A 23,492-nucleotide genomic window follows, 5' to 3' on the forward strand; every position below is an offset into this window, starting at 1 on the left:
AGCCTACTTTTTCACTCTCCTCTTTCATCAAGAGGCTCTTTTAGTTCTTCTTCACTTTCTGCCATAAGGGTGGTGTCATCTGCATATCTGAGGTTATTGATATTTCTCCCAGCAATCTTGATTCCAGCTTGTGCTTCATCCAGCCTAGCACTTCTCATGATGTACTCTGCATATAAGTTAAATAAGCAGAGTGACAATATACAGCCTTCATGTACTCCTTTTCCTATTTGGAACCAGTCTGTTGTTCCATGTCCAGTTCTAACTGTTGCTTCCTGACCTGCATACAGGTTTCTCAAGAGGCAGGTCAGGTGGTCTGGTATTCCCACCTCTTGAAGAATTTTCCATAGTTTATTGTGATCTGCACAGTCAAAGGCTTTGGCATAGTCAATAAAGCAGAAATAGATGGTTTTCTGGAACTCTCTTGCTTTTTTGATGATCCAGCGGATGTTTGCAATTTGATCTCTGGTCCCTCTGCCTTTTCTAAAACCAGCTTGAACATCTGGAAGGTCACGGTTCATGTATTGCTGAAGCCTGGCTTGGAGAATTTTGAGCATTACTTTAGTAGCGTGTGAGATGAGAGCAATTGTGTGGTGGTTTGAGCATTCTTTGGCATCACCTTTGTTTGGGATTGGAATGAAAACTGACCTTTTCCAGTCCTGTGGCCACTGCTGAGTTTTCCAAATTTGCTGGCATATTGAGTGCAGCACTTCCATAGCATCATCTTTTAGGATTTGAAATAGCTCAACTGGAATTCCATCACCTCCACTAGCTTTGTTCGTAGTGATGCTTCCTAAGGTCCACATGACTTCACATTCCAGGATGTCTGGCTCTAGGTGAGTGATAACACCATCGTGATTATCTGGGTCATGAAGATCTTTTTTGTACAGTTCTTCTGTGTATTCTTGCCACCTCTTCTTAATATCATCTGTTTCTGTTAGGTCTGTACCATATCTGTCCTTTACTGAGCCCATCTTTGCAAGAAATGTTCCCTTGGTATCTCTAATTTTCTTGAAGAGATCGCTAGTCTTTCCCATGCTATTGTTTTCCTGTATTTCTTTGCACTGATCCCTGAGGAAGGCTTTCTTATCTCTCCTGGCTGTTCTTTGGAACTCTGCATTCAAATGGGTATATCTTTCCTTTTCTCCTTTGCTTTTTGTTTCTCTTCTTTTCACAGCTATTTGTAAGGCCTCATTTCTTTTTAGATTCTGCACAGAAGGGATCTCATACAATGTTTCTCATTCTTTGTCTGATTTATTTTATCTTATGAAGATCTTTTCTAAGAGACTGCTAGCAGGTCTCCCCTCACATGTTATTGATCAGAAATTGCAATACATGTCCAGCCCTAAAACAACTGCTGGTAAAGGGAACAGAATTATCTTGATCGACTCACGCTAATTAAGATTCATAGCATTGATTGGGGAAAAGATACCCCCTGGGTTGAAGAACATGGTCCCCACAGAGCTGAACAAAACTGGGTTTTGTGTCATGGAGGAATTAAAAAATGGCTTTGTCTGGGCACTAGAGTTCCCGCCAAAGTCACTTGACATTAGGCTATACAAAGCCTGGCTCTCCCAGAATCCTGAGCTAGTCCTGGAAAGTAACAGGAAAGATGAGAACCTTCACTTCCCACAGATATATCATATAATGGCCACCATTCATTTCTACACATCTCCTTCTTGACCTTCTAACACCTCTTCCCTTATCCTCAAGTTCAGCCAATGACCTTGCTGAGGAAACATGAGCAGTGAAATTCCACATACTTCCACCAACATCTACTCACCAGCTTACATCAGTACCCATGTATTCTGCCTTTCTTTCCGTGGTATATGTGACCCATTCTTGTTCCCAGCTAAGACCAGTGCCTTTACTTATACGCTGCATCTCAAGAACATCATGTGGCAAATCTGTCTCCTGTATCACTTGATTTTCCTCTCTCAACTAAATCATTCCCATCCATAAACAACATGCTCCCAACCTTAAGACATCCTCCTTGACTGCACATCCTTCTACCACTATGAACGCATTTCCCTATTTTTCTTTCCCTCAGAATCTCTCAACAGAGATATCTGTAGCCATGGCTCCAATTCCTCTCTTCCCACTCATTCTTCAACTCCTTGTAAGCAGGCTGCCACTTACCACTCCACTAAAACTGTTTCTCTCATGGTAACTAAAGACATTCCTTGACTAAATCCCATGATCAGTTCTCAGTTCTCATCTTATTGAATCAGTTAGCAGTGTTTGACATAATTGATTTATTCTTTCTACCAGTAACACAATCAGTTATTTGGCTCCCAGGACACCATACATGCCTGATTCTTCTCCTTTTGCACCAGTTGATCCTTCTCAATCACATTTGCAACTCCTTTTCCTTTCTAGATGTTCTGGTGTCCCAGAGCTCAGTCCTTGGACTCCTCCTCTTTTCTACTTATATTCACACCCTTGGTGCCTTTACCAGTCTCATGGCATTAACTACCATAGATAACGCTGATGATTCTCAAGATGTGTTTGCAGCCTGGAAATCCCCTGGATTCTAGACTCAACTGCCTACTTGACACCCCAATTTGAATGTCTATGTGTGTGTGAGTGCTAAGTCGCTTCAGTCGTGTCTGACTCTTTATGATCCTATGGACCGTAGCCTGCCCAGCTCCTCTATCCATGGGATTCTCCAGGCAAGAATACTGGAGTGGGTCATCATGCTTTTCTCCAGGAGAGGAGAATTCTCCAAGGATTGAACCTGCATCTTTTATGTCTCCTGCACTGGCAGGTGGGTTCTTTACCATTCATGCCACCCATAAGACATTTCAAATTTCACAAGATTATATCAGTTAACTGTTATTTGTCAGAAACCCTTAAGCTTAGTGGCAGTTTGGACTGGACCAATGGATCATTCATGAGACTCAAGTGCTCTGGAGGTTTCACTGGGACTGGATGGTTTAAGATACCCTCACTTATGTGTTTGGCCATTATTTGGAGCTCTTGGTTATCCTCCCCATGCCTCTCCAGCAGGGCAGCCTGGGCTTCTTACATGTCTGAGACAGTCTTTGAAGAGGGCAAGCTCCAGTGTACAAACCTCCATGCATGACTCATCGGAACTATTGAGGCAATAGTCTCTCACAATGTCCAAAACAAAACTCATAGCATTTACTCAAAAGGGCAAATTCATCCAGGCCCCAAATCTTACAGACGTTCTAGAACTCCTCCCTTATTTTCACACTCCTCATGGGATCCATCATCAAAATTCTGTCAGCTTCTCCTTAAAAAACTATATCCTGAATCCAACGCACTTCTCACTACCTCCTTTCTACCACTGGGTCAAGGCTACCACCACCTCTCACCCAAACTACTGCACTGGACTTTTACTGGTTTCCCTGCTGCCACTCTGACCCCACTGGTTTATTTTCAACCCATCAGCCCAAGCACTGCTATTAAAATCTTAATCAGATTGTATCACCCCTCTCCATAAAACTCTCCCAAGTTTTTACAAAGGTCAACAAGTCCCTACGTGACTGCACTGCCTGCTACCACTGTGCCCTCCTGCACACACGTACCTCTACCTCTCTGACCTCATTTCCAACTCTCCTCCCACCCCCGTTTAACTGCAGCCACACCAGCCTCTGAGATGCGTCTCCACCACACCTGGTGCACTCTGGCCTCAAGGCCTTTGCACTCACCATTCCCCCGCCCAGAATATTCTTCCCTCAGACATCCACAGCCTGGGCTCTTCAACCTCCTTCAGTGCTATATTTTCACATCACTTTCCAGGAGGATTGGTTGTTCAATTTAAAATTGCAATCCCACCTTCCATCTCCCCACTCCAGCACTCTTATACCCTCCCAGGTTTTATTCTTTCCACAGACCTTCTCATCATCTGACATCCTGTTTTACTTACTTGTTTCTCATCTCCTTTTCCTCCGAGAAGGTTAACTCCACGAGAGTGGAGTCTTGTTGTTGTCTGTTTTGTTTCCCCAGCACCTGGAACAGAGCCTGGGATTTAGTAGGCGTCTAATCGTGTTCGTTAAATGACTGAATTCATTGAGCGTTTGCTACATGCTACAGATTTCCGTCAGCATCTTACCCCTGAACGCTGTGCTGACCCTGTGAACGAAGCATGATGAGAGCTCCTCACAGGAACCAGGTGCTCTTATCTCCATTTTGCAGATGAGGAAACTTTTTTCTTGCATTTTCTTACAGATCAGGAGTGGGGCTGGCAGTTCTCTGTGGGGTGAGCCTTCCACCCGCCTTGCTGGAGTCCCATGGTTATTCTCAATCTGCAGTGTGTATGGGAAAAAGAAGGAAGAAGAGAAGGAAAAGAGGAAGAGGAGAACAAGAAAGCATCCAGAGAGAAAGCGATGAAGGAGGTGGTGGACGTGGTGGGGTCCAGAGCCGTCCAACTGCCTCTGGCTTGGACAGTAGGACACGGGACCACCGGGGAAGACCCATGGGAGGAGGACTCCTGCGTGCTCCCTTCCACGTCCGCAGCTCATGGTGCTTCTTTAAAGCTGTCAACGAGATCTGTTCTGGTTTTCCTTCATGGTAAGGACTGGATTCCTAGGTTGAAAACAAGCCTTTTAATAAGCAGCAGTGGCTGAACTTTGAGAACAATCTAACCCACCCCATCTCCATTCCTAGGAGGCTTTGCTCCTTTTTTTTTTTTTTTAATTAATTTATTTATTTATTTTTTAAATTTTATTTTATTAGTTGGAGGCCAAATACTTCACAACATTTCAGTGGGTTTTCTTTAGCCTCCCCCTCCCCACAGCGGGCCTCAGGCAAGATCAGGCCTCCCTCAGATCTGGGGTGGAGCTTGCAAAGGGTTGTCAGCCCCCACCACCGCACAGACCAGAACGGCTCTGCGGTGGGTGAGGATGAAAGAGAACCTCTGGCTGGCTGACATCTGGCAGCCAGGAGTGGGCTGTGGGCTGGGAGAGCCCAGCTGAATTCCACAGGGCGGCCATTGTTGCAACGGAGGCTACTTTGGTCTTGTGACTGATACACACACACACACATTAAAAGAAAAAAAAAATTTTTTTTTTAAACAGTCTAGGACCAAGACAGACGGCTGTGGTTGATAGTGTCTGGAGAAAAACAGCAACTACTGTGTTTTGGGTTATCATATGACATCTCACAAAGAAAGGGGCTTTGTTCTATGATTGCTTTCTTTAGTCAATTAAATGTGTAATATCTGCCATGAGGTCCCCGCTGTTTAAGTAGAGATACTGCAGATATATGCCTCAGAGACATGTGTGGTTACTTATTTTCAGGGTCTCTTTCTTTCTGTTTTCCTTTTTTCTTTGTCTCTCTCCCCCTTTCTTTCTTTGTCTCTCTCCCTTTCTCTCTCTCTTCTTTTCTTTCTCTTCTGCTTCTTCCTTCATTCCTCCGGCTTCCCTGTTTTTCTTCTTTGATTCATTCTCTCTTTTTCAAGTTCTTTTCTTCCCTTTCTGCTGCTCCCCATTCCCCTTGTCCAAAAATAGAAAATTATAAGCAAAGAAAAGTAGGGAAAGAGGACAGGGGGTCACAGAAGTGGTGTAGAAATCACAAGTGATTATGAAGTAAGCTTGTTAACATCCATGTTTGGTCATTTGTGCTGTGAACTAAAAACACATACATGGGCTCCTAAACACGGTCAGCTTCGCCCAAAGCCTTACTGGAGATGCTGTCCTTCATTGAGTCCCAAGGGCCATGAGGTCTGGACTAGACAAAACTTGGGGAATTCCAGGGAAATGGGCAATGGAAGAGAATACAGGTGATAGAGGTATATGGCCCTTGCCAGAGGACTTTGTGGATGGAGCTAAAGAGGAAGGCTCTTGGGCACAAGTAGAGACAAAAAAGCTGGGACTTCCCTGGTTGCCCAGTGGATAAGAATCCATCTGCCAGTGCAGGGGACACAGGTTCAACCCCATCCAGGAAGATTCCACATGCCACGGGGCAATTAAGCCCATGTGCTACAACTACTGGAGCCCATGCGCCTAGAGCCAGCGCTCTGGAATGAAATGAGAAGCCCACACTAGAGCAGCTCCTGCTCACTGCAGCTAGAGATAGTCTATGGACAACAGTCAAGACCCAGCACAGCCAAAAATAAATACATAAAAATTTTTAAAATCTTAAAAAAAGAAAAGACAGAAAGCATGAAAACAGGAATACACAGGTTTTTTTGTGGGGAGAAGGGTTACACTGCAAGGGGGATCTTAGTTTCCCAACTAGGGATTGAACCTGTGCCCCCTGCACTAGAAGTAGAGAGTCTTAACCACTGGACCACCAGGGAAGTCCATCGAAAATACAGGTTTAAAAGATGCTTTCCAAGTTACCAGTTGCACATGGAAAGTGAGGAGTCTAAAATTAATCCCTATGTTCTGACTTACATGATCGAGTGAAAAGTAGTATCATTAACTGAGGAAATTGATGAGAAAAAAAATAGTTCAGAGGGTAAAATAATGAGCTAAGTTTGGGGCATGTTCAGTCTAAGGTCTGGTGACATCCAGGCAGAACATTTCAAAAGGCAGTTGGCTTCATTGGGATAAAGCTCAGAAAAAAGAACTGGGCTGAAAATTACAATTAGGAAGTTGTCTACTGAGAGAGAAGGAGAGATCATGTGTGGATGGGGAGAACAGGGTCATATAGAGAGTACACAGGGGTAGGGAGTTATTCTGACATTTTCCTCACATCCCATGCCCAATCCGTCAGGAAGAGCTGTCAACTCTCCCTTCAAAGTATATCCCAAATTCACCTGGGACTTCCTTGGTGGGGCAGTGGCAAAGAATCTGCCTGCTGATGCAGGAGACTCAAGAGACGCAGGTTCAAAAAAAAAAAAGAGAGAGATGCAGGTTCAATCCCTGGTCCTTGGAGAAGGAAATGGCAAACTACTCCAGTAGTCTTGCCTGGAAAATTCCATGGGCAGAGGAGCCTGGTGGGCTACAGTTCATGGGGTCACAATGAGTGGGACGTGACGTAGCGACTAAACAACAAACACTTCTTACCACCTCCCTCTCCCCCACCCTAGACTAAGCCTCTATCATCTGTCACCTGGACCTTGCAATGATCTACTAATTGGTCTCCTTGTGTCTATATTTCCTTCCCTATAGCCTATTTCCTATACAACAACCAAATTAACCTTTAAAATGTAAATTAAATCATGTCACTTTAATGCTGTAAACCTTCCAATAGTTTCGCTTGACGCACGGAATAAAACCCAAATTCTCAGAACTTCCCTGGTGGCCCAGTGGTTAAGACTCGGCCCTTCCAATGCAGGGAGCAAAGTTTCGATACCCTGGTCAGGGAACTAAGATCCCATATGCCAAATGTCACAGCCAAAAATTCTAAAAGAAAGAAAAAAAACAAACCATAAAATTCCCATCCCCCTTGTGATTTGCCTGGGCCTTCTTTCCTGAACTCATCTTCCACCTTTCTCTCTGTCATGCTCACTCTGCTTCTGCCACGCTGATTTTTTCTCTCAAATCTGCCACAGGACCTTTGCACTTGTTTTCCTCTCACCCTGGGCTGCTCTTTCTCTAGATCTTTTTACAACCTCCAGTTCTCTGACAAAATTTTCAAGTTTTAATTTTATTTTTTGAGAAAAGTAAGCATAGTTATTCTATTGGCTATGTCAGAGAACTCCAATATCTTAAGGATTTGTGGTCTGTTTTAATTTTCTGCTGATTCTTACTCATATGGTGTTATTTTCTGGTTATTTCTGATTACACGTTGAAAATGTCACTTTAAGATAATTGAGGCCCAAGGTGATAGGATCTGAAAGGATTGTTATTTGCTTCTAGAAGCTGCCTGGTGCTGGTCTCCATCTGTAACCCCTTTAACAGAAGTTCTAGGCTCAAAGTCTCCCCAGCTTCAAGCTCAAAGCCCCCACCTTCTTCCTGAGCTTTAGCATTTGTCCCCCTTGGCTTTTGAGGCCACCAAAATCTCAGCTCACTTTGGCAGATGTTATTGCACATTCACAGGTGTCCTCTGAATAACAATAGCTCTGAGTAGCGGTTGTCTTCTTCTCCTACCTTTTGCCTAGTAATTCCTTGCCGCTTTGATAACTCTATTTTTAATACTGTTTAAATTTTGTCCAGGCATTTTAGTTGACTGTGGGAACTTTGGTCCAGATATCCTGGTCTGACACCAAAAGCGGGAGCCCTTCTTCTCAGACCTCTTCCCTGAGTCAATTTCGCCTTCAGATCTCCATGCAAATATCATTTCTTCAGAGAAGACTTTCACAGCCATCCCATGGAAAATAGTCATCCCCATCCCTGAACTCTCTGCTTTATATTCCTTCATAGAACTTATTATCACCTGACATTGGTCACACATGTACCTGCTTACTTGTTTATTGTCTATCTCTCTGACTGGAATTTATTTACTCATTCATTCAACAAATGTTTATTGAGTACATTCTTTGCGTCAGGCATTATGGTAGGCGTTGAAGCATACACTAGAGGACAAGGCAGACCAGATTCCAGCCCATGGGGAGCTTACATTCTCAGGAGAAAACAGACAATGAACAGAAAAATCAAAGCAAGGTAAATTCCCCTGAGGATAGGAAGCAGGCCTGGTTTCTCTAGCACTTCAGGGCATAGAACAGTGCTTTGTGTTAACTGAATACTTGCTACATTAAAAAAAAAAAAAATCCTTGTTCCAGTGTTATTTTTCAGTATTATTTAATCCCTGGTGTTTCAACTGTATTGTTGGTTGGCTGCTTTTTTCCTCTTAAATATGTAGCATTTGAAGCATATAAAGGGTTAAATAGACTTGTGTGTTAGCCTGGAAATATAATCACCATTTATTATTTTATTCTTATAGGGAAATATGTTCTGAGTTTCAAATAATTAACTTCCAAGTGAACTTTTGGAAACTGTCAGCTAGGCTCATATATATTTGGGTGAGATTTGCCAATGTCTTTGCACTCTTTTATAGAAACAGGCTACATGCCAGACAGATCAGGCCAAACAGCCTGGGTGATCAGTGGAATAACAGATGTCTCAGAAAGAGCACCCCCACATCCAGAAGGCTCTGTTCTGCTCTAAGATCATGGTCCATCTCATTCTTTGAATCTTAGATCTCTGGTGACACACCTTCCCCTGTAAGAGACGAGGCTCTATGATCAAACTAACATTGTTTTTTTACACCAGAGAGGCCAAGCCAAATTCTTTAGAGTCTTCCACCTGGGCAACAGCGTGCTTGAAAGTGGCAGCCAGCCCTGGCAGCCAGCCTGGCTGCTCTGAGACACTGAGAAAGTGAGAGAGAGATTGGGGTCAGACAATCTAGCTCAGAGGAATCACTCCAACACAAGTGCCATGGCATTCAGCCTGAGCTCAGAATCTTTGCCTGCCCACAGGCGCTGGGTTATTTCCATTCTTTAGCAAAGGGAGGGAATGCAGACACAGAAAAGCACAGGCGGTGAGCCAGAACTGAGTGTAAAAGGCCCATCTAAGGCTGTTGTTGGGTTAAAAAAACAATTAGGATTTGCTGAGACTTTTGGAAAGGAGGAATGAAGAGCAATGAAATGCTCAAGGCTTGGGGTGAGAAGGATGCGGGGGCTGCTCTCGAAATGGTCAGGGTTAGGTTTAGGTCAGGACTGGTCTTTTCTGATGGCTCAAAGGGTAAATAATCCGCCTGCAATGCTGGAGACACAGGAGACGCAGGTTCTATCCCTGTTTGGGAAGATCCCCTGAAGAAGGAAATGGCAACATTCTTGCCCGAAAAATTCCATAGACAGAGAAGCTTAGCAGTCAACAGTCCAAAGGGTCGCAGAGAGTCAGACATGACTGAGCAAGTAAGCACACACACGCAAGTTTAGAGTAGAACAGTGGTAGAAAGGATGAGCTCTTCTACTTTTTTGAGCTAGGTGTCAAGCTATTGTAGTGGAGAGTCCTCCCAGCCAAAATCAGAAATGGACTTAGAGGAGATGGCATCATGAATTTGTGAAAATTCATCATAGAATTTTGAGCTCGAAGAGCCCTTAAAACTCACCTAGTCCAGTTTCGCAGCAACACTTGGAGATGGAATTGCCCGGTTGAGGCCGGAGAATCTGTATTTTAATGCTGCTGGAGAAACTCATGCACGGCATTTTGGGACCTTCTGACTAATCTGACCACTCTCATTTTACAGAAGAAATTTGGGTCCAGAAACGTCAAAAGACAGCATAAGCAGTAGAGTCTGGACTGAAAGCTAGAATTTCTGGCTCCTGGTTTGCGGCTCCTTGGACTGTGTGAGGTTCATGATGAGAGACGAGAGTAGCTAATGTGTACTGAGAACTAAGTACCAGGCATTTTGCTAAGTTCTTTCTTTAAAAAAAATTTTTGGCCACATTGTGCAACATGTAGGATCTTAGTTCTCCGAGCAGGGATCAAACCTGGGCCCCTCTGCGTGGGGAGCACAGAAACTTAGCCATTGGACCACCAAGGAAGTCCCCACTAAGTTCTTTCTATACATCAGCTCGTTTAATCCTTACAAGCTCCTTGTGAAGACAGGCGCTATTGTGATCCCTTTTTACAAACCAAGAACCTAGGGTGAGCGAAACGAAGTAACTTGACCAGAGTTGAGTGTCAGTAAGTATAGATCACACAAACCCAGGCATTCTTCTCCAGACCCACTGTTCTCTGTCGGCCGGAGAATAAGCGAGCACAGCTGTGGGGTTTTGTGGAGGAAGGAGAATGTTTGCTGAATAGAATCTTATTTTTTCCCTGTGGAATAAACCAGCCTTTGGAGTTCCGTAATAAAAGGAACAAAGTAAAGTCTTAGTCGCTCAGTCTTCTCCGACTCTGCAATTCCATGGACTATAATCCCCCAGGCTCTTCTGTCCATGGAATTCTCCAGGTAAGAATACTGGAGTGGGTAGCCATTTCCTTCTCTGGGGTATCATCCCAACCCAGAGACTGAACCCAGGTCTCTTGCATTGCAGGCAGATTTTATTTTTTTTACCATCTGAGTCACCAGGGAAGCCCATAGAAAGTGAAAGTCGGTCAGTCATGTCCAACTCTTTGCGACCCCATGGACTATACAGTTCATGGAATCACAGGCCAGTATACTGGAGTGGGTAGCCTTTCCCTTCTCCAGGGAATCTTTCCAACCCAGGGATTGAACCGAGGTCTCCCGCATTGCAGGCGGATTCTTTACCAGCTGAGCCACCCGGGAAGCCCAAGAACACTGGAGTGGGTAGCCTATCCCTTCTCCAGCGGATCTTTCCGACCCAGAAATTGAACCAGGGTTTCCTGCATTGCAGGAGGATTCTTTACCAGCTGAGCCACCAGGGAAGCCCGTGGGGCTTGGGGGGCAAATTCAGACTCTTCTCTATCACTAGATGGCACCCCTGGGGTGCTGAGCATTCGTGCATGCTCAGTCATGACCGACGCTTTGCAACCCGATGGACTGTAGCCTGCCAGGCTCCCTTGTCCATTGGATTTTCCAGACAAGAATACTGGAATGGGTTGCCATTTCCTTCTCCAGGGGATCTTCCCAACCCAGGGATCGAACCCACATCTCCTGTATTGGCAGGCAGATTCTTTACCACTGAGCCCCCTAGGAAGCCTCTCTGAGCACCCACCTGTGGAGAAAGTTTTAGGGGGCTACCCCTTTGCCAGCCTGATCTCAAGATATTAGAGTCAACTGTATTTTTTAAAGACAGATGGTGCCTTGCATAAGCTATTCCTAGTCTTCAGCTCTGGGGATCCTCACCTGCGTAGAAGGGTATTCACCGAGAAGGAAGCTTCTATCAGGAGGGCTGTTTAGTGGCACTTTGAGCCCTGGCTTGGCTGTTCAGTGAGTTGGGAGCAGTGCTGTTTCCACCAGGATTCCTGACATATTAGGAACAATTAACGTCACTGCTTATGAGCACACAGTGTCAGGCTATCTTTAAGCAAAATGCCTTGCCCTCAACTTTCTTTCAGTTGACAAAAGACAACTAGGTTAATGCTGCCTTTCTTTTTTCCTTTCACCCCCCCCCCCTTTTTTTAAGCAGAACTTTCTATCAATTATGGTTTTATATTAGTCTTTTTATTGCAGCCACAAAGGGTTTGGAGACGTCAGAGAGAACAGATAGAACCACTTGTTCATGTTTTATCCACAAACAAATTTGCTGCTGTTGTGCTCTGCAACAACATTTATTTTTAAACACTGGCTTCCAACGAATACAATCAGGAAGAATTCAACTAAGGTCTGGATTTCCTGCTTTTCCTGAAAAGTAAGAAAATCAGGCAACACTGGACCTTTGTTCCTGAGAGCAGCCTTCTGCAGGCTTCAGCAGGGTCTGTCTCCCTGAGGGGGAAGATTACGGTCTTCAGAAACGTTCCAAATATTCGCCCGGTTCCAGGCCAGTCCAGATGCACGCGGCTCCTGTTTAGCCTGGGAACTGGACAGATTTGCTGACTGGGGACTTCTGTACTCACTCCTCCTTGGGTGCTTCTCCTCCTTACGACTTGAGCCTTTCTCTATGTGAGAACTATCTCCTGAAAGGGCAGCTCTGCAGCGCTTACTTAATACTTGCTTGCTCCTCCGCTCAAAGGGCAAAGTCATTCTTTTAATTGTACTTTACTCTCCCCACCTTACAGTTGGCACTGTCCTTTGAAGGTCTAAGATGGTCCATTAGCGTGGAAATTGGAAAGATACGAGGCTGGGAGCCGGCCACAATGTACCTGGGGTGGAGATGGAAATCCAAAGTTGACAGATCACCCAGAGGGATGTGATACCATGCGGGGCCCTGGGGGGCTCCTGGCCACAAGATCTTGTGCCCCTATTTCTTTGATTCTAGGAAACAGCCTTCATTCAACCTCCATGATCTTTCCTGAGTTCCAGTGGGCAGATTTAATCTATTGTTAATTAGGGAAGGGAGGGGATGCGAGATCAGGGAGAAACAGTAAGAGCAGCCTTGGGACAATGTCCTGTTTCCCCATCAATGGATACACACAACATCTTTGAGCTATTTTGCAGATACTGATACCTCTTGCAGGTGGGAGAAGTTATGGTATGCTGCCCTTAAGCATGTAGACCCCAGACTAGTTGGACTTGAAGGCTTATGATGTTGACTCCTACTTACCTTACCACCAACCCTTCAGAAGAATGTACACAAGCTGATCACACCCTCTTTTACTATAAAACTGTCATTATCTTCCCCAAGTTGGGATCTTTGGTTTTGAGGGCATTAGCCTGCTGTGTCCTCCTTTGCTTGGCAAAGCAATAAAGCTATCCTTTTCTACTTCACCCAAAACTCTGTCTACAGGATTTGATTTGGCATTGATCACAGGGGTCTACGTGGTAGGAGGTGGACTAGATTGAGAAGGGATAATTGAGTATAGGGTTCAAGGATGGAAGAAGTGGCCTGGGCAGAGGCCTGGGGAGAGAGTGCTTAGGAAGTACGGCCTTGGAGAAGGAGTTGGGCAGCCTGGTAGGGTCCGACATCTCTGTTGCAGACTTAGGTGGATCTTCTGGAAGATTCCTTGACTCTCCTGTTTCTTGCTCCCCTCTGAAACCAAGTAACTCAGATTGGGACCCACGGTCTTTTAGCTGAGATCACACACCTGGTTTCAGGATTTAAAGAAGTTGCAGTTATTGATGTCTCATCTCAGAAAGAATTTAGTGAGAGACAAAATGATAGGTAAGAAGTGGATTTATTTAGAGAGAAACACACTCCACAGATAGAGCATGGGCCTCCTCAGAAGGAGAAGAAAAATGATGGGTTTAGTTTTCATGAGCTGGGTAATTTCATAGACTAATGAGTGGGAGGATTATTCCAACTATTTCTGGGGAAGGGGCAGGGATTTCCAGGAACTGGATCACTGCTCACTTCTTGGCCTTTAATGAATGGCTTCAGAACTGTTATGATGCTGGTGGGTGGGTCATTTAACTTGCTGATATGTTACAATGAGAATATGCTGAGGCTCAAGGTCTAGTGGAAGTTGACTGACTGCCATCTTGAATTAGTGGTTCTACTCAGTTTATGTCATGTCCTGAGCTATGCCATTCTTTTAAACTTTGTGCCCTGCCCCTTTTCCTCCTGTTTTACTTCCATATCTAGAACTCCAGAAAATTCCATTGAATTTATTTTCAAAATGCTTTCAGACACCACCCATTCCTCACAACCTGTATCTCTACTCCTTAGTCTGAGCCATGGTCCTCTCCCACCCTTTCAGTGTCCATCTTCCACTTCCACTTCCCAACACTAAATTGTCCCCAAGCCTGCAAAGTTGAACAGGATTTAGCCTCTGCAACCTCCCTGCTCATATTTCTCCTTCTCCTTCTCTCCCATGCCATTTCAGGCACATGAACACACCTTCTATTATCAAAGCATGTTAAGGAGCCAGTACTTGCTATTCCCTATGTTTGGAATGCTCTTTCTCTAGAAATCTCCATGGCTTATGCACTCCTTCTAATCAGCGTGCTTGTATGCTAAGTCACTTCAGTTGCAGCAGACTCTTTATGACCCCATGGACTATAGCCCTCCAGGCTCCTCTGTCCATGGGATTCTCCAGGCAAGAAAACTGGTGTCAGTTGCCATGCTCTTCTCCAGGGGATCTTCCTGATACAGGGATCGAACCCGTGTCTCTTATGTCTCCTGCATTGGCAGGCAGGTTCTTTACCACTAGCGCCACCTGGGAAGCCCTTCTAGTCAGCTGCAGCAGCAGCTGCTGCTGCTAAGTTGCTTTAGTCGTGTCAGACTCTGTGCGACCCCATGGACTGCAGCCTACCAGGCTCCTCCGTCCATGGGATTCTCCAGCCAAGAGTACTGGAGTGGGGTACCATTGCCTTCTCTGCCTTCTAATCAGATCCCTGCTCAAATGTCACTTGCCTTAAGCCTCACACATACACACATAATTCCCTTATCTCACTTTTCCTCAGAACACACACTGTGTCATCTATTTGTCTCATTGTCTGTCTTTCCCCTGAGAATGTAAGCACCATGAGAGCGGAGAGTTTTCTTGACACATAGTAGATGCTCAGTAAATAAAAGGTCTCTAGCAGATAAGGAGAAATGAGAGATGCCGGAGTCATGGTTATCTTGGGGGGAAAGAGGTAATATTTAACACAAGAAGAGATTTTCCATACAACACTTGGCAGATGTGATGAAAATTTAATTTAATTCAATTCAGTTGAAGTATTTATAGTGTAATTATTGTATGCAGATCACAATGCCAAGAGTTGTTTGGGATAAATGATAATTAAAGGGCAGATCCTGCCCACAAGAAATTTACAGCCAAGAGAGAAGGGTGAGGGCAAATAAGACTCCTTAGTTATTTTTGCATGTCCTTCATTGCCTGCACCCTGGAGAGGGGAGGGGTAATTAACTTTTGTTGGGTTTTTTTTTTTTGTATCAGTGAACTATCAGACTATTTCTTCACTAAATACTTTTACTGTCATACTGTCCAGTGAGGTGAAAAATACCTTACAAACCCATATCCATTTCTCACTTTGGAACTCCACTCTACCATCATCCCACCCCAGTTACTTTTTGGACATCTTCATTGCATGCCTCTTGAATATTTCTAATGCAGTACATCCACCCTGATCCTACATATTCTCATCTCAGTTGCTGAGATTGCACTGGTTTTTCTTCCCCATTCCTCACCCTCAACCTGGTATTCCACAGAACCTAGCTCCTGACCCACTCATTCTTCAATTTCTATGGTCCTGGCCACCATCATCTCTTGTCTGGAGATGGCTAGCCTCCCGTAGAACTCCCCTGCCCTCCATCCTCCACACCTAGGCCAGAGTGGTCTTTCTAGAATGTACATCTGGTGTCAATACTACCTGATTCAAAATTTTCAGGGGATTTGCTATGGCTCTGGGCTATAGTTGAAACCCGTTAACACACCAGACAAAGCCCTCCAGGTTCCGACACCTGATTTCTTCTCTTCCTATTTCTTGTCGCTTTCTTCTTCTTCTTTTTTTTTTTTTTTGTTATTTTTGGCTGCACTGGGTCTTCCTTGCAGGATGCCGGCTTAGCTGCCCTGAGGCATGTGGGATCTTAATTTCTTGACAAGGGAGTCTACTGGTGCCTCCTGACAGAGTCTGACACGACTGAAGCGACTTAGCAGCAGCAGCCGCCTGCATTGGCAGGAGATTGCATAACCACTGGACTGCTAGGGAAGTCCCTGTCACTTCTTTCTTACAGACAAGTTTGGTCCTAACAAAGATTTCTGATACCCTAACTGGACCACTGTCTCTCCACTCTGGCCCCCCGAGATTATTGATTCAGTGGCCTGTCAGCCCTCCCCTCCCCACTTTCTCTGCCCCTGGTGCCTCCTTCTGCTCCTTTAGACTCTACCTGGTGCTCATCTCCTCTGAGAAGCCTTCCCTGCACCCGACCTGATCAACCCTCCACCCTCCTCATGCCCTGACCCCTCAACACAAGTTCAGGGACCTTGCAGGGGCTTCTTCAACACTCTACTTTTCTTGCCGTACCTGTTCTATGATCTCCTTACTAGACTGCAAGCTCCAAGAGGGCAAGACTGTCCTATTCCACGCTGGTCACCTTTAGTCTGAGCTCACCCAGTGTGTATGTTGGACAAGTTTTGAATGAACGAAAATGTGTTTGCTTGGAGTGTTCCTCATAAAATAATTATAGCTTACATTTTACTGAGTGCTTAAGATGTAGCAGGCACCATCCTAAGTGTTTTACAAGTGTGTCGTCTCATATAACCCTATTACGCACAGGCCATTTCCTCATATAACAGGTGGGGAAACTGAGGCACAGGGCTGTTAGATAACTCAGCGGAGATCCGCAGCAGGGAAGTGGAGGAGCCGGGGTTAGAATCCAGACTGCTTCCAGAGTCCAAGTCCATCGCAAGGTCTAGGAAATTCTGTCTCAGCGTGAAGTGCAGTGTGGGGATCCACTACATGAGCAGATTCAAGTCTCCTGCAAAGGGCTTTGTTTATGTTTCCCGGGGAGGGGACGCGCTCCCGGCCGCCCTCTTGCAGGCTCCGGGGTCCTTTGCTGGGCTTTGGGAAGGGCCTGTGCATACTGCCGGTGGCGGGTAGTGTGTGCGTGAGCTCCCTGATTAACTTTCAGAGCTGCTCGGTCCCCACGTCAGCTGCGCCCAGGTTCTCGGGTGGCCTTGGCCACCCGCACGTGCGGGTGAGGCGCCACCAGCCGCGCGCGGAGCCCCCAAGCCGGCCCCCAAAGCTGTAGCCGTTCTCCGCGGGTCGGGGGGTGGGGAAGGGGTGGTGGGAAGGGGCGGGCCCGGGGGCGGTGCCTCTCGCCGAGGCCACCGCCTTCACCCCGCGCTCTACTAGCCCGGGTGCCGCGGGCAGGGCGGAGGGGGCGGGGCCTGGGGAGGGGCCGGAGCGCGGCTGCCGGTGCCTCTGCGGGAGCAGAGGAAGGAGGCTGTGCGTCCCCAGAGGCGTGCGCCGGGACGGAAGGACAGACGGACCCACGCGCGCGGCGAGAGGGCCGGTGGCGAGGTCGGTATCCGGTGGGCGCGCGGGCGGCGCGGGGAGGGGCGGCAGCGAGGGGAGCCGGAGCCCGGGGAAGGGTTGCGGGAGGGGCGGCGGCGGGCCCGGCGCCGGCTGCGCTCGGGGGTAGGCGCGAGACCCCTCCCCGGGCCGGTCGGGCGCGCGGCGAGCGCGCCCCGGCAGCGAAAGCGGAGCCCCGGTATCTCTTCTCCCTCCTCTTTTCTTTCCAGTCAGCGAAAAATAAACACCCGGGAAGGTAAAACAATAGCGGGGCCACCTGGGACGCGGCGCGAGCCGAGCTCCCACGTTCGGGGCGGGTGCCGAGGGTGGAACCGGGAGTGGCGGCCCCGCCTCGGAGCCCCTTCCAGATTTGCCCCCGCGGAGGGTGGGGCTACCCGCGGCGCCGGGGCTCGGTGGGAGGCGGAGGGAATTCCCTGGAGTGAAGCATTTGGTGAAAGTATTGTGGGAACGATCGGGCTTCCCACGATTGCTCTACTCTGGCGGGGAAACTGAGGCGGAGGCGAAGGTAGCGACTTAGCCAAGGTCAGACCGTAAAGGTGGACCGTCCTGATCCCGGATCGGTACCCAGGTGTCGCTCAGTCCCTCTCGGTTGTGCGGCGGCCGTGCTTGCCTCGGATAAATCTCTGTTGTGTTTGTTTTAGAAATCTGCTGGCATTGTGGGACCGCTTCAGGGCTGCCGAACGAACGCCAACTTGCTTCGTTGTGTTTCGGGCAGGTCTGGGGCAGGTGGCAGCCCCGTCATGGATGGAGACGGACTTTTTGATGAAGAAACCCGAAGCAGGTGATGTCAGCTAGGGCGATTTGGCTGTCAAAGGTTTTGACAAAACCTGCCGTGTTCCCTTTCGGGGAATCCGAATGAGGGAGATTACAGACACCTTCACCGGGAAGCCAAGGACATTTCTGTATAATCAGTGGATGAAAGGATTTTCTCAGACTCTCTTTTTCCTTTTCCTTGAGGATTAAACCACCGCAATCTACAATTCCAGTGGAAGCCACAAGGCACAAGATGTGGCAGGAGCCTCGAGCGCCTTCCGAATTGTTCTGGACCCTTCCTTTGGCATAGAGGAGTTTAACACTTGCCACCCACCGCAACTCCCCGCCCCCACACTCCTTCCTGATGAGCTCCTTAACCTGTTCTCATTCCCTGAATTGAGTTCTAGTTCCAAAACTGTCCTCTGGAGCTATAAGTGGATTGCCAGAAAAGAGAGATTAAGAGCTGGGAGAAGAGGAAGCGCCCTGTGTTGTGTCTCCTCTTGGCTGCCGACATGAAGTGCTTTCTCCCGGTGCTGAGCTGTCTGGCTGTGCTGGGTAAGTGGTGGTGCTTATCAGCGCGATCGATGGAAAGTTTAACCTGCTCCTGGTTCCTGTAATTCCTTGTGGTTCTTTCCCATCAACGCTCGACTTTGGGGGACCCCAGGAGACGGCGGTGTGTGTCACAGGTTGGAATAGAGTGCCCAGAGCCCCATTTCTGACCCGGGAGGCATATTGTTTGTTGTCTTTAAGAAGGACATTTGCTGTCCTTGGTGTCTGTCCTGGGCCTTGCTGTGGGGCCCACCCCTCCCGGACCCTCCTCTCCTCTGTCTCAGTCAATGTTTAGGCACTTCCATGTGGATTATGGATTGGTCTTTTGTATTTTACAAACATGGTGCTTCAGTGTCTTCCTCTTCACATCTGTGTTGCTCCACGTCAATTCCTAATCTGAAGTGGCGACATTATTCCCACTCTTGGGAAAGTTGGTTTGGAAAGTTGACAGTGATGGTGGGTTTTTTGAGGGGGGAAGTAGGAATGGGTGGAATAAGGGTTGAAGCTTTGCCTCATGTGAGTGATCTGTAGGAAAAATGTTTGAGGGTCTAGTCATATGTCCCCTCCCCAAGGAAGTTAAGATCATAGTTCTGGGAGGAAGAGAGACTAGAGGCATGGTGCCTGGTAGGGGCTGTGCTTGGATTGGGTTTTGTGCCCCCACGGAAGGTCAGGATGCTTGGATTGGATGGAGAAACTCTGGCTTGAGGCGAACCCTTGACACCTTTCTTAAGGATTCTCTCCCATTGAAGAGCCCGCCCCACCCCGACCCCCCAACATTCTCAGATTCAACAGTGCTTTCCATGCCCTTGAATGCTGTCTTAATCTTAAATACAGTATCTTGGGTTGAGGATAAGCTCCCTGGCCAGAATGTGGTACATCCTCTCCATCTCCTTAGACTTCACAGGTGAGCACACCCTCTGCTCTCTGGGTACAGCTCAGTCCCCTGTATTCAGAAGAGGGCATCACTGCTGCTTGTGGTGTTTCCATCTCAACATCTTGGTGTCTTGCATTTATGGGACTTGTGACCTGCTCCCAGTGGAGATTGCTTTCATGCACTGTCTACGCCCTTGCAAGAGTTCACAGAAGGGCAGAAAGAGAGTGGACTTTGGAGATGGGAGAACCCGAGGTCAGATCTCAGCCTGACAGTGATTGATGTCTGAATCTCAGTAAAATCGAGTGATACCTCTAAGGATTGTCCTGACAGTTAAAGGTTATAAGGTATTGTAAATATCTTGATTGCTTTGAAAAATGTCTAGGGCATGTAATGTATGCCTGTGTGTGCTCAATCGTGTTCAACTCTTTGGGGCTCCATGGACTGGAGCTCACAAGTTTCCTTTGTCCATGGGATTTTCCAGGCGAGAATACTGGAGTGGGGTGCCATTTCCTTCTCCAGGGGATCATCCCAACTCAGGGATCAAACCCAAATCTCCTGCATTGCAGGTGGATTCTTTACCATCTGAGCCACCTGGGAAGCTCAGAATTGCTGGGAGAGCTTTAAAGAAATTTCGATGTCCAGGCAGCAACCCCAGACCAGTTAAACCAGGTTCTTTGGGAGGGCGACCCAGGCATGTATCTTTTAGCTGTCCTAGGTAACTCCAATGTGTAGCCGAGTTAGGGAACCAGCGAGTGAGAGTGAGTTCACCACGGCCAGCTCTGCACTCCCCTCCCCAGCACTCACACAGACACCCAGTCTGGCGGCAAGTTTAGTCAGTCTTCGGCTCAGGCGTGGGTCAGTGTCTCCCTGTCTCTAATGTGCTCAGGCGGAATTAAGAAGACGGATAGCTCTCCATTCACCAGTACTCAATATTGTATTGGTATTTGCATTTCACTTAGTGTCTGGGTTTAAAATCAGTAATTAGTGACTCATGTGGATTCAAGAGGCAAGCCGGGAAAGCCCTCCAGGAGGCTTGGGTGTGGGGTGGATGGTGTGGCTAAGGCAGGAAAGAGGGCTGAGTGGAAGGGTGGGGCCCAGGGCAGGAGATGGAACCACCCGTGGGCAGACAAGGAAATGTGACATTTGTGCCTTTTGTTTCTCCTGACTGCTCCAGAAATGTGAGGCTGCCAGCTGGTCCCCCTGCTGTTCCCCTCTGGGCTACTCTGTGGAGTGGAGCTTGGGCCACTTTTGCCTTCTACTCCCAGCCTCAAGCGTGAACAGGTGCTATGGAGGAAGATGACTGGTGCTGAAGGGGTGTGGTGGCAGAAGACCACACCTGGGTGAGGGTGGGGAGGTTTCCAGCTGTGGAGGGCCCTGGTTTTTTTGATCCCTACTGGGGAAATCTCGCCTTTTCTCATCATTCGATGACTGGCTGCATGGTGGGGAGGGGGCATGACTACTACTTTTTAACCTTGGAGACGAGCAGGTCTTTGTGGAGGGAACAAAACCCAGGTGGGGGTCTTATATCCCGCTTGCAGCCTGGTGTGGTCTGAATCACGTGTCAGCATTCTTGCTGTGTAATGAAAATTAATGTGTAATATGAATTGAAAATAGCAAAGCTGCTCAAGGTTTTGTGTCCAGGTGGGTCACATGGCTTGGAATAAGATTTTATTTGTAAAAAGTAGGATCAGGTTAAGTGTTCTGCAAAATGAGACTGATCCAGGTGCTGCCAGCCTCCAGAAGTGGCAGTTTGAGTTAGAAAACCCTGTGACAGTCTGTAAGGGGTAGACAGGGTAAATCCAAGATGCTTGTCTCTCCCTCGCCATCATCAGACCCATGTTTTCTGCTCCCTTCCTTTGCCACTGTCCAGGATTTAGGTCGAGTTTCTCCTTTTCTGCCTGCCTGGGTACCAATTCCTGCCCCCTGGACCACTGTGTCTTATTTCTTCCTTTTGCACCTCTGGGTGCCCACCTTACTAGGGAACCATCAGCTGCTATGGCTACCCTTGTCCCAATTCTAAAGCCATCTTAAGCATGGGCCTGACTGAGCCACGAGGATAGTGAAGTTTCCGCTACTGAGAATGGATAGAGCCAGAGGGGTCGAAGAGGAGAGAGAGTAGGGGCTGGTGTGGATGTGGCTTGAGTGTGAAAGAGGGAATGAGGAGACTGCAGCTGTGCCCATGCCTGGGAGCAGCCTACATGAGTGACAGAGACATGGGAAGGTGACCACAGTGTGGGGAGACAGAATAGGATTTGTGGCTGCGAGAGCAGGAAGGGAATAATCAGGAAAGATGAATATAAGCTTTAGGCACATAAAGCACATTTTGATTTTGCATAACCATGAAGAGTTATGCCTTCTAGACCAGTGCTGATGTTGCAAACAAGATGAAATAGCTTTGAAAGTGTTCGCAGTGAAAAATGTCCCAGGAGACTGGGACATCCCCGGATGGACACACACAACTAGTGGATGGCTCATGGTCATTCTTGCTCTTCTCCAGTGGGAGAGAGTTTTCACTTGTTAGAGTTTGAAAAGCCTCTTGTTTGAATACCGTGGCACTGAGGAAGCCATCACTTCTTTCCCACTTAGGGAAGGCTTCTTAGGGGGGAGAGGCCAGAGAGTGCTTTCAAAAGAGATTGAAAGGAACTTTGATGTTCTGGTGGGAGTGAGCTCAGAGGCAAGACTGGGGTGATCAAAGGCAGAGGAGAGGGAGGAGGCAGAGGAAAGGAGCACGGTCGCTAGGGGCATCGACGAAAGGGTTCCGAAGGAAGAAGACGAGGATTGTGATTTATGGATGAGCCAACACCACTGTCCCAACAATTTTCCCAGAGACAATGCCTTTCCCGTTCCTGGGCACCATTTGACAAGGGTGCCAGAGAAGGGAATTCTTGTCAGGATTAGTCTAGCTAAGATGCCTTTCAACTGTATGAGTCATTGAGCCACCCCTGGGTACCCAGGGTTGTGTTAAGATGTCCTAGTCTCCTATGTTTGTCGTTGCAGCAAGAGAATAGTAGAATTACCACCTCTCCAAACTCTAGCCCTTACTGTGAAGCAAGTCCTTTCTCTTTGATTCCTCAGTCTTGCCAGATACAGACCTTATATTATCATCTTTTTGTAGTTGGGGATATTGAGGTCCAGGAAGGTTAAGGAACTCACCTGGAGGTAGATGACTGTTTACCTCTTTACGACTGTTGTTTAGTTGCTAAGTCGTGGCTGACTCTTTGCGACCCCATGAACTGCAGTGAAGGACAACCCCCTGTTCTTCAGTGTCTCCCAGAGTTTATTCAAACACATGTTCATTGAGTCAGTGATGCCATCCAACTGTCTCATTCCCTGTTGCCCCCTTCTCCTCTCGCCCTCAATCTTTCCCAGCATCAGAGTCTTTTCCAGTGAGTCAGCTCTTTGCATCTGGTGGCCAAAATATTGGAACTTCAGCTTCAGCATCAGTCCTTCCAATGAATAGTCAGGGTTGATTTTCTTTAGGATTAACTGGTTCGATCTGCTTGCTGTCCAAGGGACTCTCAAGAGTCTTCTCTAACACCACAGTTCAAAAGCATCAATTCTTTAGATGACTGTACTAGCTTGAAATGGTGCTCCACAGAGATAGGAACCCAGTCCCTTTCTGTCTTGTTTCAAGTGCGTACCTTTGTTCTCAAGATCATCTCATGGTCCAAGATGGCTGTGCTAACCCCAACCATCAGGAAGGAGGAAAAGAATTGGTAAAGGGTATGCCCTCTTAATTTAAGGACATTTCCCAGAAGTGTTCCCCTCATTTCTGCTTACATCCCCATTGGTTAGAACTTGGTTACATGACCATAACTTTGCTGCAAGGGAGACTTGGAAATATCCTTAATTCTCAGTGTCCAGTCAAAAACTGGGGTTCTCTTGTTATAGGGGAAGAAGAGACCAGATTTAGCAGGGA

The 23,492-nt window shown here is 47.2% G+C and overlaps 1 protein-coding gene across 3 annotated transcripts in view; it reads left to right on the forward strand.

The window, feature by feature from the left end:
- Positions 1–17,278: 17,278 nt before the first annotated feature.
- Positions 17,279–23,492, forward strand: part of IGSF3 (immunoglobulin superfamily member 3) — a 111,620-nt gene continuing 105,406 nt past the window's right edge. For 2 of the 3 annotated variants that reach the window (XM_065906229.1, XM_065906249.1), the window contains exons 1-2: positions 17,287–17,385; positions 18,039–18,705. In XM_065906229.1, the coding sequence (XP_065762301.1) occupies positions 18,663–18,705 (43 nt within the window). In that variant the 5' untranslated portion in view covers positions 17,287–17,385; positions 18,039–18,662. Of the gene's footprint in view, positions 17,386–18,038; positions 18,706–23,492 lie in introns of all 3 variants that reach the window. The other variant, XM_065906239.1, reaches the window with a different exon arrangement.

Source organism: Muntiacus reevesi, chromosome 1, assembly GCF_963930625.1.
Source record: "Muntiacus reevesi chromosome 1, mMunRee1.1, whole genome shotgun sequence".
In the NCBI taxonomy this organism is placed as follows: domain Eukaryota; kingdom Metazoa; phylum Chordata; class Mammalia; order Artiodactyla; family Cervidae; genus Muntiacus; species Muntiacus reevesi.